The sequence below is a fragment of the Dama dama genome, chromosome 14, assembly GCF_033118175.1.
Source record: "Dama dama isolate Ldn47 chromosome 14, ASM3311817v1, whole genome shotgun sequence".
Lineage (NCBI taxonomy): Eukaryota > Metazoa > Chordata > Mammalia > Artiodactyla > Cervidae > Dama > Dama dama.
Window position 1 is genome coordinate 51,202,285 of NC_083694.1, and position 19,402 is coordinate 51,221,686.

A 19,402-nucleotide genomic window follows, 5' to 3' on the forward strand; every position below is an offset into this window, starting at 1 on the left:
AACCAATACTTTTCTAAATAATGAAAACCTCCCAGATGAGGCGTCTGCATCAGGCCCCCCAGAGGCAGGCGGACAAAGGGCCAGGCTTGCACCAGGGCCTTTAGGGTCTTTCTGCGTCTTCCACAGAATGCTTCCATGAAGAGTGGGGGAAAGAGCTCGATGGGCAGATACTCCAGAGCAGAAATGGACAAGGTCTCATCAGTTAGTAGGCTCTTCCCTGCCAGGTTCAGGAGTCTCAGGGGGTTCCGGACACTCATCCTGAATCTACTCCTAAAGGAATCCTGTGAGAACTTGCAGGAAAGAAGGCATCATTCAGGAAAGAAGGCAGAGAGGGAAGAAGAGGGACAAGACAGCTTGTGACATTGAGAATGTGGAGTAAAAGCTCAGGTGGGAAGTCAGTGTTGCCTAAATTTTTTGTGGATCTTAAAATCATCACTGCCAATTTGCTTTTTCCCCATAGGAGGTTACTGATGAAATTGAAAGGGAAATCAAAAGATTGGCAGGCGGATTCTTTGCCAATGAGCCACCTGGGGAGCCCCCATAAGTGACTAAGTAGAACTTAGTCAGCATTCATAGAGTGAATCCATGGTTGAATATTTGACTCCCTTCCTACCATGTATTCCTTCCTGAATGAATATCTGATTCAATTAAATCACCTGATTATAAGCAAAGATCCAATCAGGATTTACCTGATGGACATTTAGAAATCTAATCAAGTCTCACTTTCTGATTGGATGTACAGAGGAAAGATGTGATCAGAAAGGCCCATAAAAACCTGAGGCATCAGGAAGAGGTGTAGAAACTTCTTCCTCTGGAGTCACTGTCTGGCTTCTCCACCAGATCTGACCTCTAAGCACCCTGTCAACCTCAGTAGAGCTGGTAAGTTACAGACCTCAGCAAAGGACCCCTCCTCTTACCTATGGTCAGTGGGTTTCCACTGGTGGCATGCAGCAGTGGATGTCAGGGAGATTTCTTTATTTTCAGATGTATACATGTAAGCCTTTGATTTTACCTCTAAGTGTAATTTTGCATTAATCCCAAACATTTTGTTATGTGCTTTCCTTTATATCATTTAAAAATATCTTAACCAATAAGATTTTATTTTTTAATGAAAACATCTAAATTTTTGAAATTTTATTTCTTGACATTAAAAATATCCAGTTTGTGCAAATGATATTTATTTAAGGAGTATCTGTTTCATGTTTCTAGTTCAGTAACTGTGGGAACTGAGGACGGAGGCTGTGTTGGGCTACATGGTGCTCTTATTCCCATGGTTTTAAGGCTCTAAGTGATGATTTAAATATTTTCCCAAAAAAAAGATGGAACTTAACCTTCAACTCTTGGTACATACTTCCCACTGAAACTTGATTAAGCAAAGCAGTAAATGGATATGAATGGACTAGTGGGTTGTGTTTCTTCCTCCTTAAAGTGAAGTGAAGTCACTCAGTCATGTCCGACTCTTTGTGACCCCATGGACTGTAGCCTACCAGGCTTCTCAGTCCATGGGATTTTCCAGGCAAGAGTACTGGAGTGGGTTGCCATTTGGTGTCTGTGGGGCATAGTTATCACTTTTTCCTTACTAAGCCTGAACTAGAGTGAAATTGTGCAAAATTGAGGCTATTCCACAACTATAGAGCAGAGACTTTCACTCAGAGATGGTTCCTCTGAAGGGTGGGGAGACAGATGAAGGGATGTTCATGCTTACCTGAGAATGATGCCTTCTTTCCTGCAAGTTCTCACAGGATTCCTTTAGGAGTAGATTCAGGATGAGTGTCCGGAACCCCCTGAGACTCCTGAACCTGGCAGGGAAGAGCCTACTAACTGATGAGACCTTGTCCATTTCTGCTCTGGAGTATCTGCCCATCGAGCTCTTTCCCCCACTCTTCATGGAAGCATTCTGTGGAAGACGCAGAAAGACCCTAAAGGCCCTGGTGCAAGCCTGGCCCTTTGTCCGCCTGCCTCTGGGGGGCCTGATGCAGACGCCTCATCTGGGAACCTTACAAGCAGTGCTGGATGGACTCGATGTCCTGCTTGCACAGAAAGATCAGCCCAGGTGAGTCTGATGCAGGTAATCTGATAGGTCATGAGCAGTCAAGAAGAGACAGCTGACATCAGGAGAGTAGATGGCACATGTATAGATCAGTTGCTTCTGGTGATGCCAATGAAAAAACACAGAGACTTGGTCATTACTGAGCTCACTTTGGGAAGTGCCTTCCAGCAGTGTAGAAGTGCCTAAGATGCAAGGAAACGTGAAAGTACAAGTGCCAGCCTCCTCACAGGGATGCCTAAGGGCCCTAGAGTAGAAAGTAAGGGAAAAGTGAAATGGAAAATGAGGTGGAGGAATGTGAGGCAGAGAGGGAAGAAGAGGACAAGACAGCTTGTGACATTGAGAATGTGGAGTAAAAGCTCAGGTGGGAAGTCAGTGTTGCCTAAATTTTTTGTGGATCTTAAAATCATCACTGCCAATTTGCTTTTTCCCCATAGGAGGTGCAAACTGCGTGTGCTGGATTTAAGGAATACTGGCCAGGACTTCTGGAGAATGTGGTCTGGATCCAGTGTCCATGTGTCCTCAAGCTCTTCAATGGCACCAGGGGCTGAGGACAGGTCGAGGACTGAGCAGCCCTCGGCTCCCTTTGAGGTGTTCATAGAACTTCACCTGAAGGAAAGGAGCATGGATGGATTCCTTACCTACCTTATGAGATGGGTGGAACAGAGGAAAGCTTCCATACACCTATGTTGTAAGAAGCTGAGGATTATTTCATCTTCCATGGATAATATTATGAAGGTCCTGAATATGGTGCAGCTGGACTGTATCCAGGAGTTACATGTGAATTGCACTTGGCATCTGTCCACCCTGGCCATGTTTGCTCCTCTCCTGGGCCAGATGAGCAATTTGCAGAGACTCCTCATCTCCCACATCCACCTGCCTGATCCCAAGGAGCAGGAGGAAGAGCATGTTGTCAAAATTACTTCTCAGTTCCTGAGGCTGCACTGCCTCCGGGATCTCCAACTGGAATCTCCCTTCTACCTCGAAGGCTGCCTGGACCAGATGCTCAGGTGAGTGTGAACCACTGACCAAGTAACAGTGAACCCAACACTAGAATATCAAATGCACTGTCCCTTTTGCTGCCCCATTGTGAACTGTGGTATCACATAACCACACAAATCAAGGTAGGGATCCAAACTGGGAGAGAGGCTCTTGAAAGGGGCACTATGATAGGAAGCTCTAGACTAAAGGTTAGAATCTAGGGGGTGGGTATTTGATTTCTTAGGAAGAGATATCTTTTCTAGATGACTTAGGAAGATAGGTAAGGAAAGAGGGCATTGAACACAGAGAACTCCTCTAGCCCTGAGCATTTCTAAACTGATGCTCTGTGTTCTCCAGTTTTGTGACTATGATGAGCCTATCTCAAATTCTCTGTCTGTAAAAGGATGTTTTTTGCTCCAGATATGGTAAATAATATATGGGAAATGCATGATTCTGGAGATGATGGCAATAGGGCAGGTGTCAAAGGGATCATAAAAATTGGTACATAACTTGCAGATAAAGCAGGGATGTAAATGAACCCTTGCAGACTGGCATCCTCTGTGGATGCTGTGGGACTTTGCCCAGGTTTGTCCTCTCTGCATGTCACCCAGAAGCCTCACCTGACTGAGATGGATGTCTGGGGCCAAAGCATGTTCAGAAAGTAGCCTGCCTAGGTAGCCTGTCTAGTAAGAATATCTCTTACTATTAACATTCAGTGATGTCCACTCTTTACTGAGACAAGATGTCAGGCTCTCCTCTAAGTTTGCCTGGTACATTCCGTTATCTTCATTCATCTTTGTAAGGAAGCAGAGTACAGTTATCTCTGCTTGAGTACTGAGAAGAGGGAGCTTTTAAAACTCTGTGTACTTGACCCAGTCCCACAGAGAAGGTGAAATGACTGTCTACAATAAGATTAGCCATTCTGAGTATTAATCTTATTAGATGATCAGACCAAACTTGGGCTTGGGCAGATCACTTGTCTCTCAACTTGTGATCAATTTCCACATCAGTTTCCAATACCTAACTCCTCTCTTTCTCCCCAGGTACCTGATGACCCCCTTGGACAACCTTGAGATAACTCACTGCCTGCTTACAGATTCAGACCTGACCCATCTATCCCAGAGCCCGAATATCAGTCACCTAAGGGGCCTGGATCTGAGTGGGGTTACCATGACCTACTCTAGTTCTGAGCTCCTCCCAGCTCTGCTGGAGAAAATTGCATCTACCCTCCAGGAACTGTACTTAGAGCAATGTGGGATCAGGGACTCCCACCTTGAAGCCATCCTGCCAGCCCTGAGCCACTGCATCCAGCTCACTTGCTTCAATCTCTGTGGTAACCTCCTCTCCATGGCTATCATGGAGAAGCTGCTGCAACATACCTCTGGGCTTCCCAGTTTAAGTCGAGAACTGTACCCTGTGCCTAAGGAAAGTTTCAGCTCTGACGGGATCCTCCAACCTGGGAGACTTGCCCAGTGTCAGACTGAACTGCTTGAGATTCTGAAGCACTTGAGACATCCCAGGACCATCTGGATTAGCTTCACACCCTGCCCACACTGTGGAGATAACACATTCTATCGTCCTGAGCCCATCATATATGGTGGTAACACTCTTGCCTAGTTGGTGCATCAATCAAAGCTTTCTTCTGAGCACTTGGAAACTGAGATCTAGGACAAGATACATCATGAAGGGAAAACAGAGCTGGTTTCAGACATCTGCTCAATGTGAATGTGAAAAGGAAAGGTGATCCTGCAGGGGGAGCAGGACTGCAGGGGGAAATGTAGTCTTCCTGGTAAAGGAATGCTTGTGGACATGTGTCCTGTTGTGTCATAACTAGGAACCTAAATTTCTTTAGGTGGATTCAAGCTTGAGACTCACATGTTGGAGTTATCCCTGGGTAAATAGTTGTAAAGAAATGGTCAGAAATAAGAGACACTCATTGTAAATGGTTTGCTGTCATCCATGGTGTATCATCTTAATTTTTCAGTTTTTAGTACAGGAATCTCCAGACACTGATTTTTTTTTTTTTAAGGCGCTGAGTTGTCTATGATTCAAAACCATTCCAACCAGTTCTTTATTCTTTGGGGCATCTCTGACCTCCGTTTTTACTTCCGGGGCTGTTCAGTGGGTTAATAAACACAGAGAGGAGCATACTCAGTGTCCAATGAGGCACTCGCATGAAAGCCCAGGCAGGACCTTTAAGGCTGACTCAGGCCATGACCCTGGTCATGAGCAGTCCTCATCATTTCCTGGTCCCTCCATAAGTTTCGGGTTTTGACCTTTATTTGTGGGAGGAAAGGGTTTAACTGCAAAAGGCATGGGTACCAATTCTAGAAGGGAACTTCTGGACTTCAGATAAGCTGAACTTCTGGACTTTGCCAACTTTATCCAACCCAGGTGGATAATGATTCTTCTTAATGAATCTTTTGGGCTAGGGAAGTTATATAAATATCTTTTAGCAAAACGCACAAATCATAGAGGCATATAATATGGTTTTAGTATTTCTATAACTCATTAAAATTATATTCTTTCAAGGACAGGGAATCCTGGCTTGCTGTAGTCCAAAGAGTAGGACACACAACTGAGCAACTGAACAACAAATAATATAAATGCATAGGATGTAAAATAAATAACACTTGTGGGCAGTATATATTTTCACATAAATTGCCTATGACCTGAAATAGTGAACAGTTGTTACAGTCATAGGGAATTTTATGCAAGAGTGGATTACATTATAAGGCCCACCTGTATTTTACTTTAACATACTATAGAAAGCACCAACTTATTATTATGTGCTGTGTGATTTTTCAAGAAAATCATGAGCCACAAATATCTTCCACCTTTCTGTACAATCTTTCTATCCTATTCATGTGTGTCTGAGTCAATTCAGGCCATTATAACAATTCAATGGACTGAGGGGTTTAAACAAAGAAAATTTACATCTTCCAATTCTGGAGGCTGGAAGACTGAGATCTGAGAGGCAGTGAGGTTGGGTTATGGAGGGAACAAACTTCCTAGTTTCCTCACTTGGTGGTGGGAGGGAAACTCAAGTCTCTTCATTTTATTCTTTTTTTTTTTTTCTCATTAAAAAAAATTTTTTTTCATTTATTTTTATTTGTTGGAGGCTATTTACTTTACAATATTGTGGTGGGTTTTGCCATACATTGATATGAAGCAGCCATAGATTTACATGTGTTCCCCATCCTGAAACCCCTCCCACTTCCCTCCCCATCACATCCCTCTGGGTCATCCCAATGCACCAGTACTGAGCACTTGTCTCATGCATCCAAAATGGACTGGTGATCTATTTCACACTTGATAATATACATGTTTCAATGCTATTGTCTCAGATCATCCCACCCTCACCTTCTCCCACAGAGTCTAAAAGTCTGTTCTGTACATCTGTGTCTCGTTTTCTGTTTTGCATATAGGGTTGTCGTTACCATCTTTTTAAATTCCATATATATGCATTAGTATACTGTATTGGTCTTTCTCTTTCTGGCTTACTTCACTCTGTATAATGGGCTCCAGTTTCATCCATCTCATTAGAACTGATTCAAATGTATTCTTTTTAACAGCTGAGTAATATTCCATAGTGTATATGTACCATAGCTTCCTTATCCGTTCGTCTGCTGATGGGCATCTAGTTTGCTTCCATGTCCTGGCAATTATATACAGTGCTGTGACAAACATTGGGGTGCACGTGTCTCTTTAAGATCTGGTTTCCTCTGTGTGTATGCCCAGGAGTGGGATTGCTGGGTCATATGGCAGTTCTATTTCCAGTTTTTTAGGGAATATCCACACTGTTCTCCATAGTGGCTGTACTAGTTTGCATTCCCACCAACAGTGTGAGAGGGTTCCCTTTTCTCCACACCCTCTCCAGCATTTATTGCTTGTAGACTTTTGGATAGCAGCCATTCTGACTGGTGTCAGATGGTAACTCACTGTGGTTTTGATTTTCATTTCTCTGATAGTGATGTTGAGCATCTTTTCATGTGTTTGTTAGTCATCTGTATGTCTTCTTTGGAGAAAAGTCTGTTTAGATCTTTGGCCCATTTTTTGATTGGGTCATTTATTTTTCTGGAATTGAGCTGCAGGAGTTGCTTGTATATTTTTGAGATTAATCCTTTGTCTGTTGCTTTGTTTACTATTATTTTCTCCCATTGTGAAGGCTGTCTCTTCACCTTACTTATAGTTTCCTTTGTAGTGCAAAAGCTTTTAAGTTTAATTTTGTTTATTTTTGCTTTTATTTCCAATATTCTGGGAGGTGGGTCATAGAGGATCCTGCTGTGATTTTTATTGGAGAGTGTTTTGCCTATGTTCTCCTCTAGGAGTTTTATAGTTTCTGGTCTTACATTTAGATCTTTAATCCATTGTGAGTTTATTTTTGTGTATGGTGTTAGAAGGTGTTCTAGTTTCATTTTTTACAAGTGGTTGACCAGTTTTCCCAGCACCACTTGTTAAAGAGGTTGTCCTTTTTCCATTATATATCCTTGCCTCCTTTGTCAAAGATAAGGTGTCCATAGGTTTGTGGATTTATCTCTGGGCTTTCTATTTTGTTCCATTGATCTATATTTCTGTCTTTGTGCCAGTACCATACTGTCTTAATGACTGTGGCTTGCCTGAAGTCAGGCAAGTTGATTCCTCCAGTTCCATTATTCTTTCTCAAGATTGCTTTGGCTATTCGAGGTTTTTTGTATTTCCATACAAATTGTGAAATTATTTGTTCTAGTTCTGTGAAGAATACCGTTGGTAGCTTGATAGGGATTGCATTGAATCTATAGATTGCTTTGGGTAGTATACTCGTTTTCACAATATTGCTTCTTCTGATCCATGAACATGGTATATTTCTCCATCTATTTGTGTCCTCTTTGATTCTGTGAATCTCTGTGGGTGTTCTGGGCTGCAGAGAACACTTAGGGGATAGAGTTCTGCCTAGATCTGTCTCTCTCCTCTTGAGTCCCCCTTTTTCTTCTCTTGCTCACCTCTATCTCCTTCCTCCCTCTCTTCTTCTTCATATAACTCTGTGAACCTCTCTGGGTATCCCTCGCTGTGGAGAATCTTTTCACCATTAACCTAGAAGTTTTGTTATCAGTGCTGTATGGATGGAGAAGTCTTGAGGCTACTGGAAGAACAAGACTGAAATCCAGAGGCAGGAGGCTTAAGCCCAAAACCTGAGAACACCAGAGAACTCCTGACTACAGGGAACATTAATTAAAAAGAGATCATCCAAAAGCCTCCATACCTAAACTGAAACCACCACCACCCAAGAGCCAATAAGTTCCAGAGCAAGACATACCACGCAAATTCTCCAGCAACACAGGAACATAGCCCTGAGCGTCAATATACAGGCTGCCCAAAGGCACACCAAACCCATAGACCCATCTCAAAACTCACTACTGGACACTCCATTACACTCCAGAGAGAAGAAATCCAGCTCCACCCACCAGAACACCTGCGTAAGCTTCCCTAACCAGGAAACCTTTACAAGCCAATCATCCAACCCCACCTACTGGGAGAAACCTCCACAATAAAAAAGAACCGCAGACTACCAGAATACAGAAAGGCCACCCCAAACCCAGAAATCTAAATAAGATGAAAAGGCAGAGAAATACCCAGCAGGTAAAGGAACACGAAAAATGCCCACCAAGCCAAACAAAAGAGGAGGAGATAGGGAATCTACCTGAAAAAGAATTTAGAATAATGATAATAAAAATGATCCAATCTTGAAAACAAAATGGAGTTACAGGCAAATAGACTGGAGACAAGGATTGAGAAGATGCAAGAAATGTTTAACAAGGACCTAGAAGAAATAGAAAAGAGTCAATTAAAAGTGAATAATGCAACAAATGAGATCAAAAACACTCTGGAGGGAACCAACAGTAGAAAAACGGAGGCAGAAGATAGGATAAGTGAGGTAGAAGATAAAATGGTGGAAATAAATGAAGCAAAGAGGAAAAAAGAAAAAAGAATCAAAAGAAACGAGGACAACCTCAGGGACCTCTGGGACAATGTGAAATGCCCCAACATTCGAATCACAGGAGTCCCAGAAGAAGAAGACAAAAAGTAAGGCCACGAGAAAATACTCAAGGAGATAATAGCTGAAAACTTCCCCCAAATGGGGAGGGAAGTAGTAACACAAGTCCAAGAAACCCAGAGAGTCCCAAACAGGATAACCCAGGGCAAAACACCCCAAGACACATATTAATCAAATTAACAAAGATTAAACACAAAGAACAAATGTTAAAAGCAGCAAGGGAGAAACAACTAATAACACACAAGAGGATTCCCATAAGGATAACAGCTTATCTTTCAATAGAAACTCGTCAGGCCAGAAGGGAATGGCAGGACATACTTAAAGTGATGAAAGAGAATAACCTTCAACCCAGATAACTGTACCCAGCAAGGATCTCATTCAGATATGAAGGAGAATTCAAAAGCTTTACAGACAAGCAAAAGCTGAGCGAATTCAGCACCACCAAACCAGCTCTTCAACAAATGCTAAAGGATCTTCTCTAGACAGAAAACACAGAAAGCTTGTATAAACGCGAACCCTAAACAACAAAGTAAATGGCAATGGGACCATCAGTCACTTCAGTTCAGTTCAGTCACTCAGTTGTGTCCGACTCTTTGCGACCCCATGAATTGCAGCACGCCAGGCCTCACTGTCCATCACCAACCCCCGGAGTTGACTCAAACTCACGCCCATTGAGTCGGTGATGCCATCCAGCCATCTCATCCTCTGTCGGCCCCTCCTCCTCCTGCCCCCAATCCCTCCCAGTATCAGCGTCTTTTCCAATGAGTCAACTCTTCGCATGAGGTGGCCAAAGTACTGGAGTTTCAGCTTCAGCATCAGTCCTTCCAATGAACACCCAGGACTGATCTCCTTCAGGATGAACTGGTTGGATCTCCTTGCAGTCCAAGGGACTCTCAAGAGTCTTCTCGAACACCACAGTTCAAAAGCATCAATTTTTTGGTGCTCAGCTTTCTTCACAGTCCAACTCTCACATCCATACATGACCACTGGAAAACCCATAGCTTTGACTAGACAGACCTTTGTTGGCAAAGTAATGTCTCTGCTTTTTAATATGCTCTCTAGGTTGGTCATAACTTTCCTTCCAAGGAGTAAGCGTCTTTTAATTTCATGGCTGCAATCACCATCTGCAGTGATTTTGGAGCCCCCAAAAATAAAGTCTGACACTGTTTCCACTGTTTCCCCATCTATTTCCCATGAGGTTATGGGACCAGATGCCATGATCTTAGTTTTCTGAATGTTAAGCTTTAAGCCAACTTTTTCACTCTCCTCTTTCACTTTCACCAAGAGGCTTTTTAGTTCCTCTTCACTCTCTGCCATAAGGGTGGTGTCATCTGCATATCTGAGGTTCTTGATATTTCTCCCAGCAATCTTGATTCCAGCTTGTGCTTCTTCCAGCCTAGCGTTTCTCATGATGTACTATACTTATCAATAATTACCTTAAGTGTAAATGGGTTGAATTCCCCAACCAAAAGACAAAAACTGGCTGAATGGATACAAAAGCAAGGCCCCTACATATGCTGTCTACAAGAGACCCACCTCAAAACAAGGGACACATACAGAATGAAAGTGAAGGGCTGGAAAAAAAATCTTCATTTGATTCTAAGGGCACTAAATGGCTCGAGGACCTCCAGCTCCATGATCTCAGCCAAACCTAGTTACCTACTAAGGTAACTCCAAATCCCATCACCCTGGGAACTAAGGCTTCAAGATATGAATATGTGGGGTGGGGGGGGGCATGGGAGGTGGGGTAGGAGATGGGGAACAAACATTCAGTTCATAGAAACCCATCACCATGAAGAGAAAGCAAGATTTCAGTGAACCCATCAATATTCCAATGGTCATCCTCCTCTCTATGTTTTTGCCATATCCACACCCAAGCTGCCTGCAAACAGCCAAGGCTGTGGTGCCTCCTGTTTGTCCAATACAACTGCTCTGATCAAGCCGGGTTGAAGGTTGTGCTCTCTCCCCACTCTCCATTCCTGCTTTTTTGTTGGCTGACAAAATCATTTCCCTGCAACCACTGGAGAGAGAGAGAATATTACTCAGATCATTGAAATCTTACAAAGTATCTCCAGTTTATTCCAAGCCCCACGTGACCTGCCTGAACCCTCCCTGTGCAGCATTAGTGACCTTCACTTTTTCCCAAGTTAACTACATACTTCACTACATCAGTGTTTGCACAGTCCACCCAGTGACCCAACAAAATCCCCTTAATTAAAAGCACTATTTGTTTCACATATGATAATATACATGTTTCAATGTTGTTCTCAGATCATCCCCCCCTTGCCTTCTCCCACAGAGTCCAAAAGACTGTTCTATACATCTATGTCTCTTTTGCTGTCTCACATATAGGGTTATCATAACTATCTTTCTAAATTCCATATATATGTGTTAGTATACTGTATTGGTGTTTTTCTTTCTGGCTTACTTCACTCTGTATAATAGGCTCCAGTTTCATCCACCTCATTAGAACTGATTCAAATGTATTTCAGGATGGGGAACACATGTAAACCCATGGCTGATTCATGTCAATGTATGGCAAAAACCACTACAATATTGTAAAGTAATTAGCCTCCAATTAAAATAAATAAATTAAAAAAATAAAAGCATTCTTTGTTTGATCAACAGTTATTCAGGTTCCTGAACTTCTCCCAAGAGGGTCTGAGGGTTTTCATGTAAAATTCACTTTAAATAAGAATTGTAACTCTGTTCAGGAAGAAACCACACTCTTGATATCAGATCATCTCCAAAATCTGATCAAAATTCTTCACCGCCCACTCTTGTTATCTGATAATGTTGTGTTTCCTTCAGCAAGAAATCTTCTAGATTGGTTCATCCAGAATCCCTCCCAGATCTGATGTCTCCTCTTAGAAATTTCACACCCGGCAAAATCCTGCTTCTTGGCATTGAATCCATACTTGTGCCTGCTGAATTGCAAATGAAGTCCACTTTCATAATGGGGTATATTTTCCTGTATTGTATAGTTTTGAATAAAATGTGACTTTACCGCTGACACCTGTGTCTGTCTCTGATTTTTCTGTCACAACTTCACAGCTGATTACTGCTCAGGCAAGGAAGGTTCCCTGAATACCCTCCATGTTCCCACATCCTCGAATGGCCCATTTCGAATCTGGCCACATTTAGAACTTCTGTATTAGCTCTTGCTCCCAGGATGTCCCACTCTTCTGAAAACTGCCACACCACCACAGCACAGTGTGAATCACCTGGAGCATCATCTGCACATCTCAAAATTCTTCATCACAACTGCAAAATTCCTCTTGAATATAACAATCTTTTTCACATAGTCCAGGGTTGAGAATGTGGATATTTTGATTGGGGAGGGCATGTGTCATCTGTATCCTGGAACCAGTCAGGAGTCCTCTGGCTCAGTACATGTTCCATCACTTAGCCCTCAATCTATGCAGTTCTTTCTGGGCATTGAGAAGGTGGAGGACAAAGGTTGAGAGTGGAAGTGGGACTGAATGAATCCTAGTGCTCCATGACCTTACACACACACACACACACACACACACACAGAGTCTAAAACTGACTCTTAACACTGAACTGACCAGAAGTACTTGAATCAGATTAAGGGTTCCAAAGTAAGTTTAAAACTTTGCTACCAGGTTAATAATTGGGCTCCTTGACCAATAGCAAGCACTAACATGGTTGGTGGAGGATTTCCTTACTCTCTCTAAAAGAGTGGAATGAGGGTGGAATTGAGCCAGAGAGGACCTTTATCCTTCCTCTCTTCTTCACCTGGTCTCTCAAAGTGAAGAGGCTCAACATCTCTGGCGGATGTGGTGGGTATTGGGGGAAGGAGGTGTTTATTAAAACATTGATGTTGGTCTCACCCTCTGAATTTCTGGACAGTGGATCTGGGGTGGGGCTGGGAAGTCACTTTTTGAAAAGTTCTCAGGGTTTCTCTGATGATCCAGTAGTTAAGAAGTCTCCTTGCAATACAGGAAACACTGGTTTGACCCCTGGTCTGTGAGGGTCCCACATGCCATGGAGCTGTGGGCCCCTGCATCACAACTGCTGAACCAGCACTCTAGAGCCTGAGATCCACAACTACAGAAGCCAGATTGTTTACAGCCTGTGCTCCATAAGAGAGACCACCATGTGAGAAGTGTGTAGCCCCTCTCTCTGCAACCAGAGAAAGCCTGAGAGCAGCAGTGAAGACCTACCACAGCCAAAAATAAAATAAATGGATAAAATAAATAAAATCTCTAAACATAAATTTGTAAAAAGTTCTCAGTAGACGCTGATACTACTAGTTGGGGGACCAGACATTGGGAACCACTGTAGTAGATGGAGCAACTCCACTTTTATTTTATCAGTGCAGTTTTTGGATAACAGGTTCTTCAGAGAAAGCAACGTGGAAAAATCTTAATCTTATTCTCTTTCATACTTCCTCCTGGAAGAGAAGACCCCATGACTCCAGCATTTAATTACAAAGTTCAAAGTGGACAGAATATAGCTGGTATACAGCAGTATTTCAGAACATCAACCAACAGAACTTCCAGTTCCATGACTCACAGGTTGTGTGCCTTTGAAGAAGTTACTGCTTCTCTCTGAATCTATCTCTCCTTCTATGGAATGGGCACCATATGATCTCTAACTCAGATAAAAATACAGAGTCCAGAGCTTGGTGCAGAATAAATCCTCCATAAATGGCAAGGCTGTTGTTTGACATTCAAAGACCACAAGGTGAAACAGCCATGGCGACAAACAGAACCTGAGGCAGAGTCTCACATGTCAGTCATCCCCTCTTACAAATTGCGATGCTTTGATTCTGGAAGCCAGTAACTTAAGAGAAAACCCTGGGAGCCAAATTCAGCCCACTGGCTGCAACAAGGCTGTCCTCTGATAGTCCATTAGACAATTATTTATAGTTGGCTATGGCTTAGGCTCCCAGGTGGTGCAGTGGTAAAGAACCTGCCTGCAATACAGGAGACTCAGAGGTGGGGGTTGGATCCCTGGGTTGTGAACATCCCCTTAAGTATGAAATAGCAACTCACTCCAGTATTCTTGCCTGGAAATTTCCATGGACAGAGGAGCATGTTGGGCTACAGTCCTTCGAGTAGCAAACGACTGAGCACGCAGGCACCTATAAGGCTTAGGTTCAGGGTTTCTCTGTTTGGCACTAATCCAGGGAGGAGATGTGAAAAAAAATCTGAATCAGATTTCTCCATCCAGCAACTTTCTGTTTTTTCCTTGGAAACCATCTGAGGCCTATTGATGTTTTTAGGTGTATAGATGCTAGGAGAAGTGATGCTTAAATTGAAAGACTAGGCCTTGTTGCCCTACAAACCATTTGGAACTGATTCTGAGGTCCCAGTTTCGAGCCAGACATTATCTTGCTCCCAGCTCACTTCACACCCTGGATCTCAAGTTCTTTGTTTGAGAAAGAAATTGTTTCTGATGTTCCTGTGACACATTAGAGGTTTACCTCGGAGCCTGACTTTCCTGCTGGGTCATGTTTATCCTGGAATTTGACTCCCAGATTCACTGGAGAAGAAGCTTGGCTGCAGGTGGTTTCTGAAACCCAAGCCCCCAACTGCCACCTGGGGCTCTTCTCATCCATTATCCACTGTAGTTGTAGGAGAGCAATTTCCTTCACTCAAATCCCCAGTCTCAGGTGAAACTGTCTGTCATCTTCCTATATGAGACTGTAAACCCACATCCCCAGTGCCAAGTGGGGGGTGGGTGAAGGACTGTAGGTGGGGACCAGGGAGACCTGGAGGACACTGGACCCCACATCAGGGAAGCTGCTTCTGAGTTAATGCTGAAACGCTGGGCTGGAAGAAGCACAATCTGGAATCAAGATTGCTGGGAGAAATATCAAGAACCTCAGATATGCAGACAACACCACCCTTATGGCAGAAAGTGAAGAGGAACTAAAAAGCCTCTTGATGAAAGTGAAGGAGGAGAGTGAAAACGTTATCTTAAAGCTCAACATTCAGAAGACGTAAATCATGGCATCTGGTCCTATCACTTCATGGGAAATAGATGGGGAAACAGTGGAAACAGTGACAGACTATATTTTGGGGGGCTCCAACATCACTGCCGATGGTGACTGCAGCCATGAAACTAAGAGACACTTACTCCTCAGAAGGAAAGTTATGACCAACCTGGATAGCATATTTAAAAGCAGAGACATTACTTTGCAACAAAGGTCTATCTAGTCAAGGCTATGGTTTTTCCAGTAGTCATGTATGGATGTGAGAGTTGGATGGTGAAGAAAGCTGAGCGTCGAAGAATTGATGTTTTTGAACTGTGGTGTTGGAGAAGACTCTTGAGAGTCCCTTGGACTGCAAGGAGATCCAACCAGTCCATCCTAAAGGAGATCAGTCCTGGGTGTTCATTGGAAGGACTGATGTTGAAGCTGAAACTGCAATACTTTGGCCACCTCATGCAAAGAGTTGACTCATTGGAAAAGACCCTGATGCTGGGAAGGCTTGGGGGCAGGAGGAGAAGGGGACAACAGAGGATGAGATGGCTGGATGGCATCACCAACTCGATGGACATGGGTTTGGATGGACTCTGGGAGTTGGCGATGGACAGGGAAGCCTGGCATGCTGTGATTCATGGGGTCACAAAGAGTCAGATATGACTGAGCAACTGAACTGATGCCCTTTAGGAATGTGCATCAGTGCTGCCACATGTTTCTTTTACTGTTTTTCCCCAGGGAATATTGGGATTAAATTGTGAAACAAAACTTGATTTTTCTTTCTGAAATACTTCATTCTGTATGAGAGTCTCTAGCTTCATCCCTGTGTATGCAAGTAATATAATTTTGTTCCTTTTTAAGGCTGAATAATATTTCCTTGTGTATATATGTCATACTGTCTTTAACCACTCCTCTACTGATAGACATCTATGTTGCTTCCGTGTCCTGGCTATTGTAAATAGTGCTGCAATGAACATTGGGATACATATATCTTTTGGAATTATGGTTTTCTCTGGGTATATGTCCAGGAGCAAAGTATATATGGACTCTAGAAAAAATAGTACAAATGAATCTACTTTCAAAGCAGAAATAGAGACACAGACATAGAAAACAAACTTATGGACACCAAGAAAGGAAAGGGGAGGGATAAATTGGGAGACTTGGGTTGACATATGCATACTGCTATGTATAAAATAGATAACTAATAAGAACCTACTGTATAGCACAGGGGATAAAAAAGAATGTACAGCCCGTAGGGTGTATATTAAGTCAACTTTTAAAATACATTCCAAAATACAGTAGGTTCAGACAAATATTACTTGATTTCACTTATATGAAGTACCTAGAAGAGGCAAATTCATAGAGTCACAAAGTACATTGTTAGGGGTGTGGAGTGTGGGGGTGGGGAAGGACTTAGTATTTAATGGGGACAGAGTCAGTTTAGGAAGGTGAAAACTTCTGGAGATGAATGATGGTGAGAGTCGCACAACAATGTGAATAAACTTAGTGTCACTGAAATGTACAGTTGGTAGTGGTTTACTCTCTAAAGCCATGTCCGACTCGTGACCCCATGGACTGTAACACTCCAGGCTCCTTTGTCCATGGGATTTTCCAGGCAAGAATAGTGGAGTGTGTTTTCATATCCTTCTCCAGGGGATCTTTCAGATTGAACCCAGGTGTCCTGCTTTGCAGGTGGATTCTTTATTGCTGAGCCACCAAGCATTCAGGAAGGTTGAATAGGTGAGGTCAAAAGCCAGAAGCACATAGTTATTCAATTTACCCTATTGACCATACTTTATAAGATATGGTTAAAATAGTATGTTTTATGAGATGGCTGGATGGCATCACCTACTCTGTGGACATGAGTTTGAGTAAGGTCTGGGAGTTGGTGATGGACAGGGAAGACTGGTGTGATATTGGCACTCTGACCTGGCCCACAATGACCCTAACTGTTGCAGCCCGGCGGAACAGAGACCAGAACCTGCCCCAAGACTGGAGGGTGCAGCAAACTGCACCCTCGTGATCATCCAAGCGTGCCGGACAGACTTTCTTGGGGCAGGACATGCTCTCTGCTCTGCTTCACTGCCTACCCCTGCATCTGTCTCCATGGAAACAAAATAAGATATTCCTGATCAACGGCAGAGCCTGCAACTAATCAAACTCCCCAGTATAACTATTCCCTAATGATCTCAGGTGACCTCTGCCAATAAAAGTGCGAGCTGAAAGGAGCCATTTTGTCTTCCTGCCATGGAGAGCAGGAGGGCCCCCTGACCCCTCGCTTGACAAATTATATGTGTTTTGTCTTTTCATTACATGCTTGTCCCTATTTCAGCTCTTTCTAACCCGCTGTGCTGGATGCGGCACCTGATGACATCAGAAGTAAAACGACATTCCTTTGATCTTCTGGACCCGAGACATACCTTGATCAGTGGGACTGGCTTTGAAATTGATGGCACTGGAATTGCTCTTGCACCCCCACAAATCCTGTAACAACATGTATAAACTACAGATTCCATGGGAAGCATTTATCAACGGCTCCTGAATGAGTATATGAATGATTTTCTATGAATAGGATGTTGTTGCATGAGCTATTCTGTGCTTGATATTTCTTAGCATGGAAAGAGGACATTCTCTGGGCCCAGTACACATTCCATCACTTAGCTTTCAACCCATCTAGTCCTCTCCAGGCAGTTAAGAAGCTGGAGGGAAAATTGTTGAGGGTGGAGGTGGGACTAAGTGGATGTCAGAGCCTATGACTATCTGCACCTGGTCAGTGTTCTGTGACCTTTCTGCTTGCACGTGCGCGCGCACACACACACACACACACACACACACACACACACATTCATAGAGTCTAAAAGGTGAATGTTAACATTGCAGTAACCAGAAGTACTTGAGCCAGATTACTAAGGGTTCAAAAATCAGACTAAAACATTGCTACCAGATTAACAACTGGGCTTCCCCAAATGTAGCAGTGGCCTGGTTGATGGAAGATTTCCCTACTTTTCTAAAAAAGTGGAAAAGAGGGAGGAATCAAGCCAGAGAGGATTTTCTTCCTACATTCCTGCTTCACCTGGACCCTCAAAGTAAGGAGCATCAGCATCCCTGACAGGTGTGATGGGGCTTGGAGGAGGTGCTTATTAAAACACTGATGTTGGTCCCACCTTTTGAGTTTTTGAATCAGTTGGTCTTCAGTGGAAAATCACTTTCTAAAATGTTCTAAAGTTATGCTAATGCTGCTGATCCCAGGAATAGACATTTGGAAACACTCCACTTTTATTTTACCTGCCCAGTTTTTGGAATTACAAATTCTTCAGAGAAAACAACCTGGAAAATATCTGAACTTCATGCTCATTCATGCTTCCTCCTTGAAGAGAGGAACCTATGACTCCAGCATTTTATTACAAAGCTCAAAGTAGACAACACAATGCTGGGCTCTGGGACAGCACAGTGTAATATTCAAGAGTACTAACAAATAGAACTTTCAATTCCATCATATATAGGCTGTGTGCCTTAAAAGAAGTTATTTGTTGTTCCATTGCTAAGTCAAGTCTGACTCTTTGCTACCGCATGGACTGGAGCATGCCAGGCTTCCGTGTCTTTCACTATATCCCAGAGTTTGCTTTAACTCGTTCATTGAATCAGTGATGCTGTCCAGATATCTCATCCTATGTCATCCCGTTTTTCTCTTGTCCTCAGTCTTTCCCAGTATCAGGGTCTTTTCCAATGAGTCAGCTCTTTGTATCAGGTGGCCAAGTATTGGAGCTTCAGCTATCTCTCACTCTATTGAATGACTACCATATAATGTCTAACTCAGAAAAAAGCACTGAGCCCAGAGCTTGGTGTAGAATGAATCTTCCATAAATGGCAGGGCAGTTGATTGACATAAAGTCTTCAGGAATAATCAAGAAATATCCAAGAACCTGAGGGAGAGCCTCACATGCCAGCCATTCCCTCTGCCAAGATGCGATGCAAGCCAGCACTTTAATAGACACCCTGGGTGTCTCTGCCTGGAGTTCAGCCTATTGGCTGGGACAAGGCTATCCTCTGATGGTCAATTTGACAGTTCTTTGCTGTTGGCTTTGGCTTCAGGCTCGAGGTTTCTCTGATTGACACTGACTCCAGGGAGCAGCGGTGAAAGAAAATCTTAATTAGATTTCCCCATCCAGTGACTTTTCATTTTTCCTTGGAAAACTTCTGGTTCCTGTTGGTGATTGCATGTGTAGGGATGCTCAGGTAATTCATGCCTGAATTGGAAGGCTAAGCCCTGTTGACCTACAACCCTTTGAGGTTCACTGGGAGCTGCCATTAACTTTCTGACAGTTCAATTTATGCCCTGGGCCTCAAATTCTTTTTGGAAAAATTAATTGTTTTTGAGGCTCTTGTG

General features: G+C 43.2%; 1 protein-coding gene across 1 annotated transcript; it reads left to right on the forward strand.

Annotated features, from left to right (window-relative positions):
- Nucleotides 1-1,766: 1,766 nt before the first annotated feature.
- On the forward strand, nt 1,767-17,505 carry LOC133068863 (melanoma antigen preferentially expressed in tumors-like). Its single transcript, XM_061159796.1, has 4 exons — nt 1,767-2,053; nt 2,485-3,057; nt 4,072-4,361; nt 17,348-17,505. The coding sequence occupies exons 1-4, from the start codon at nt 1,767-1,769 to the stop codon at nt 17,503-17,505; spliced, it is 1,308 nt and encodes a 435-aa protein (XP_061015779.1).
- The last annotated feature ends 1,897 nt before the right edge of the window (nt 17,506-19,402 follow it).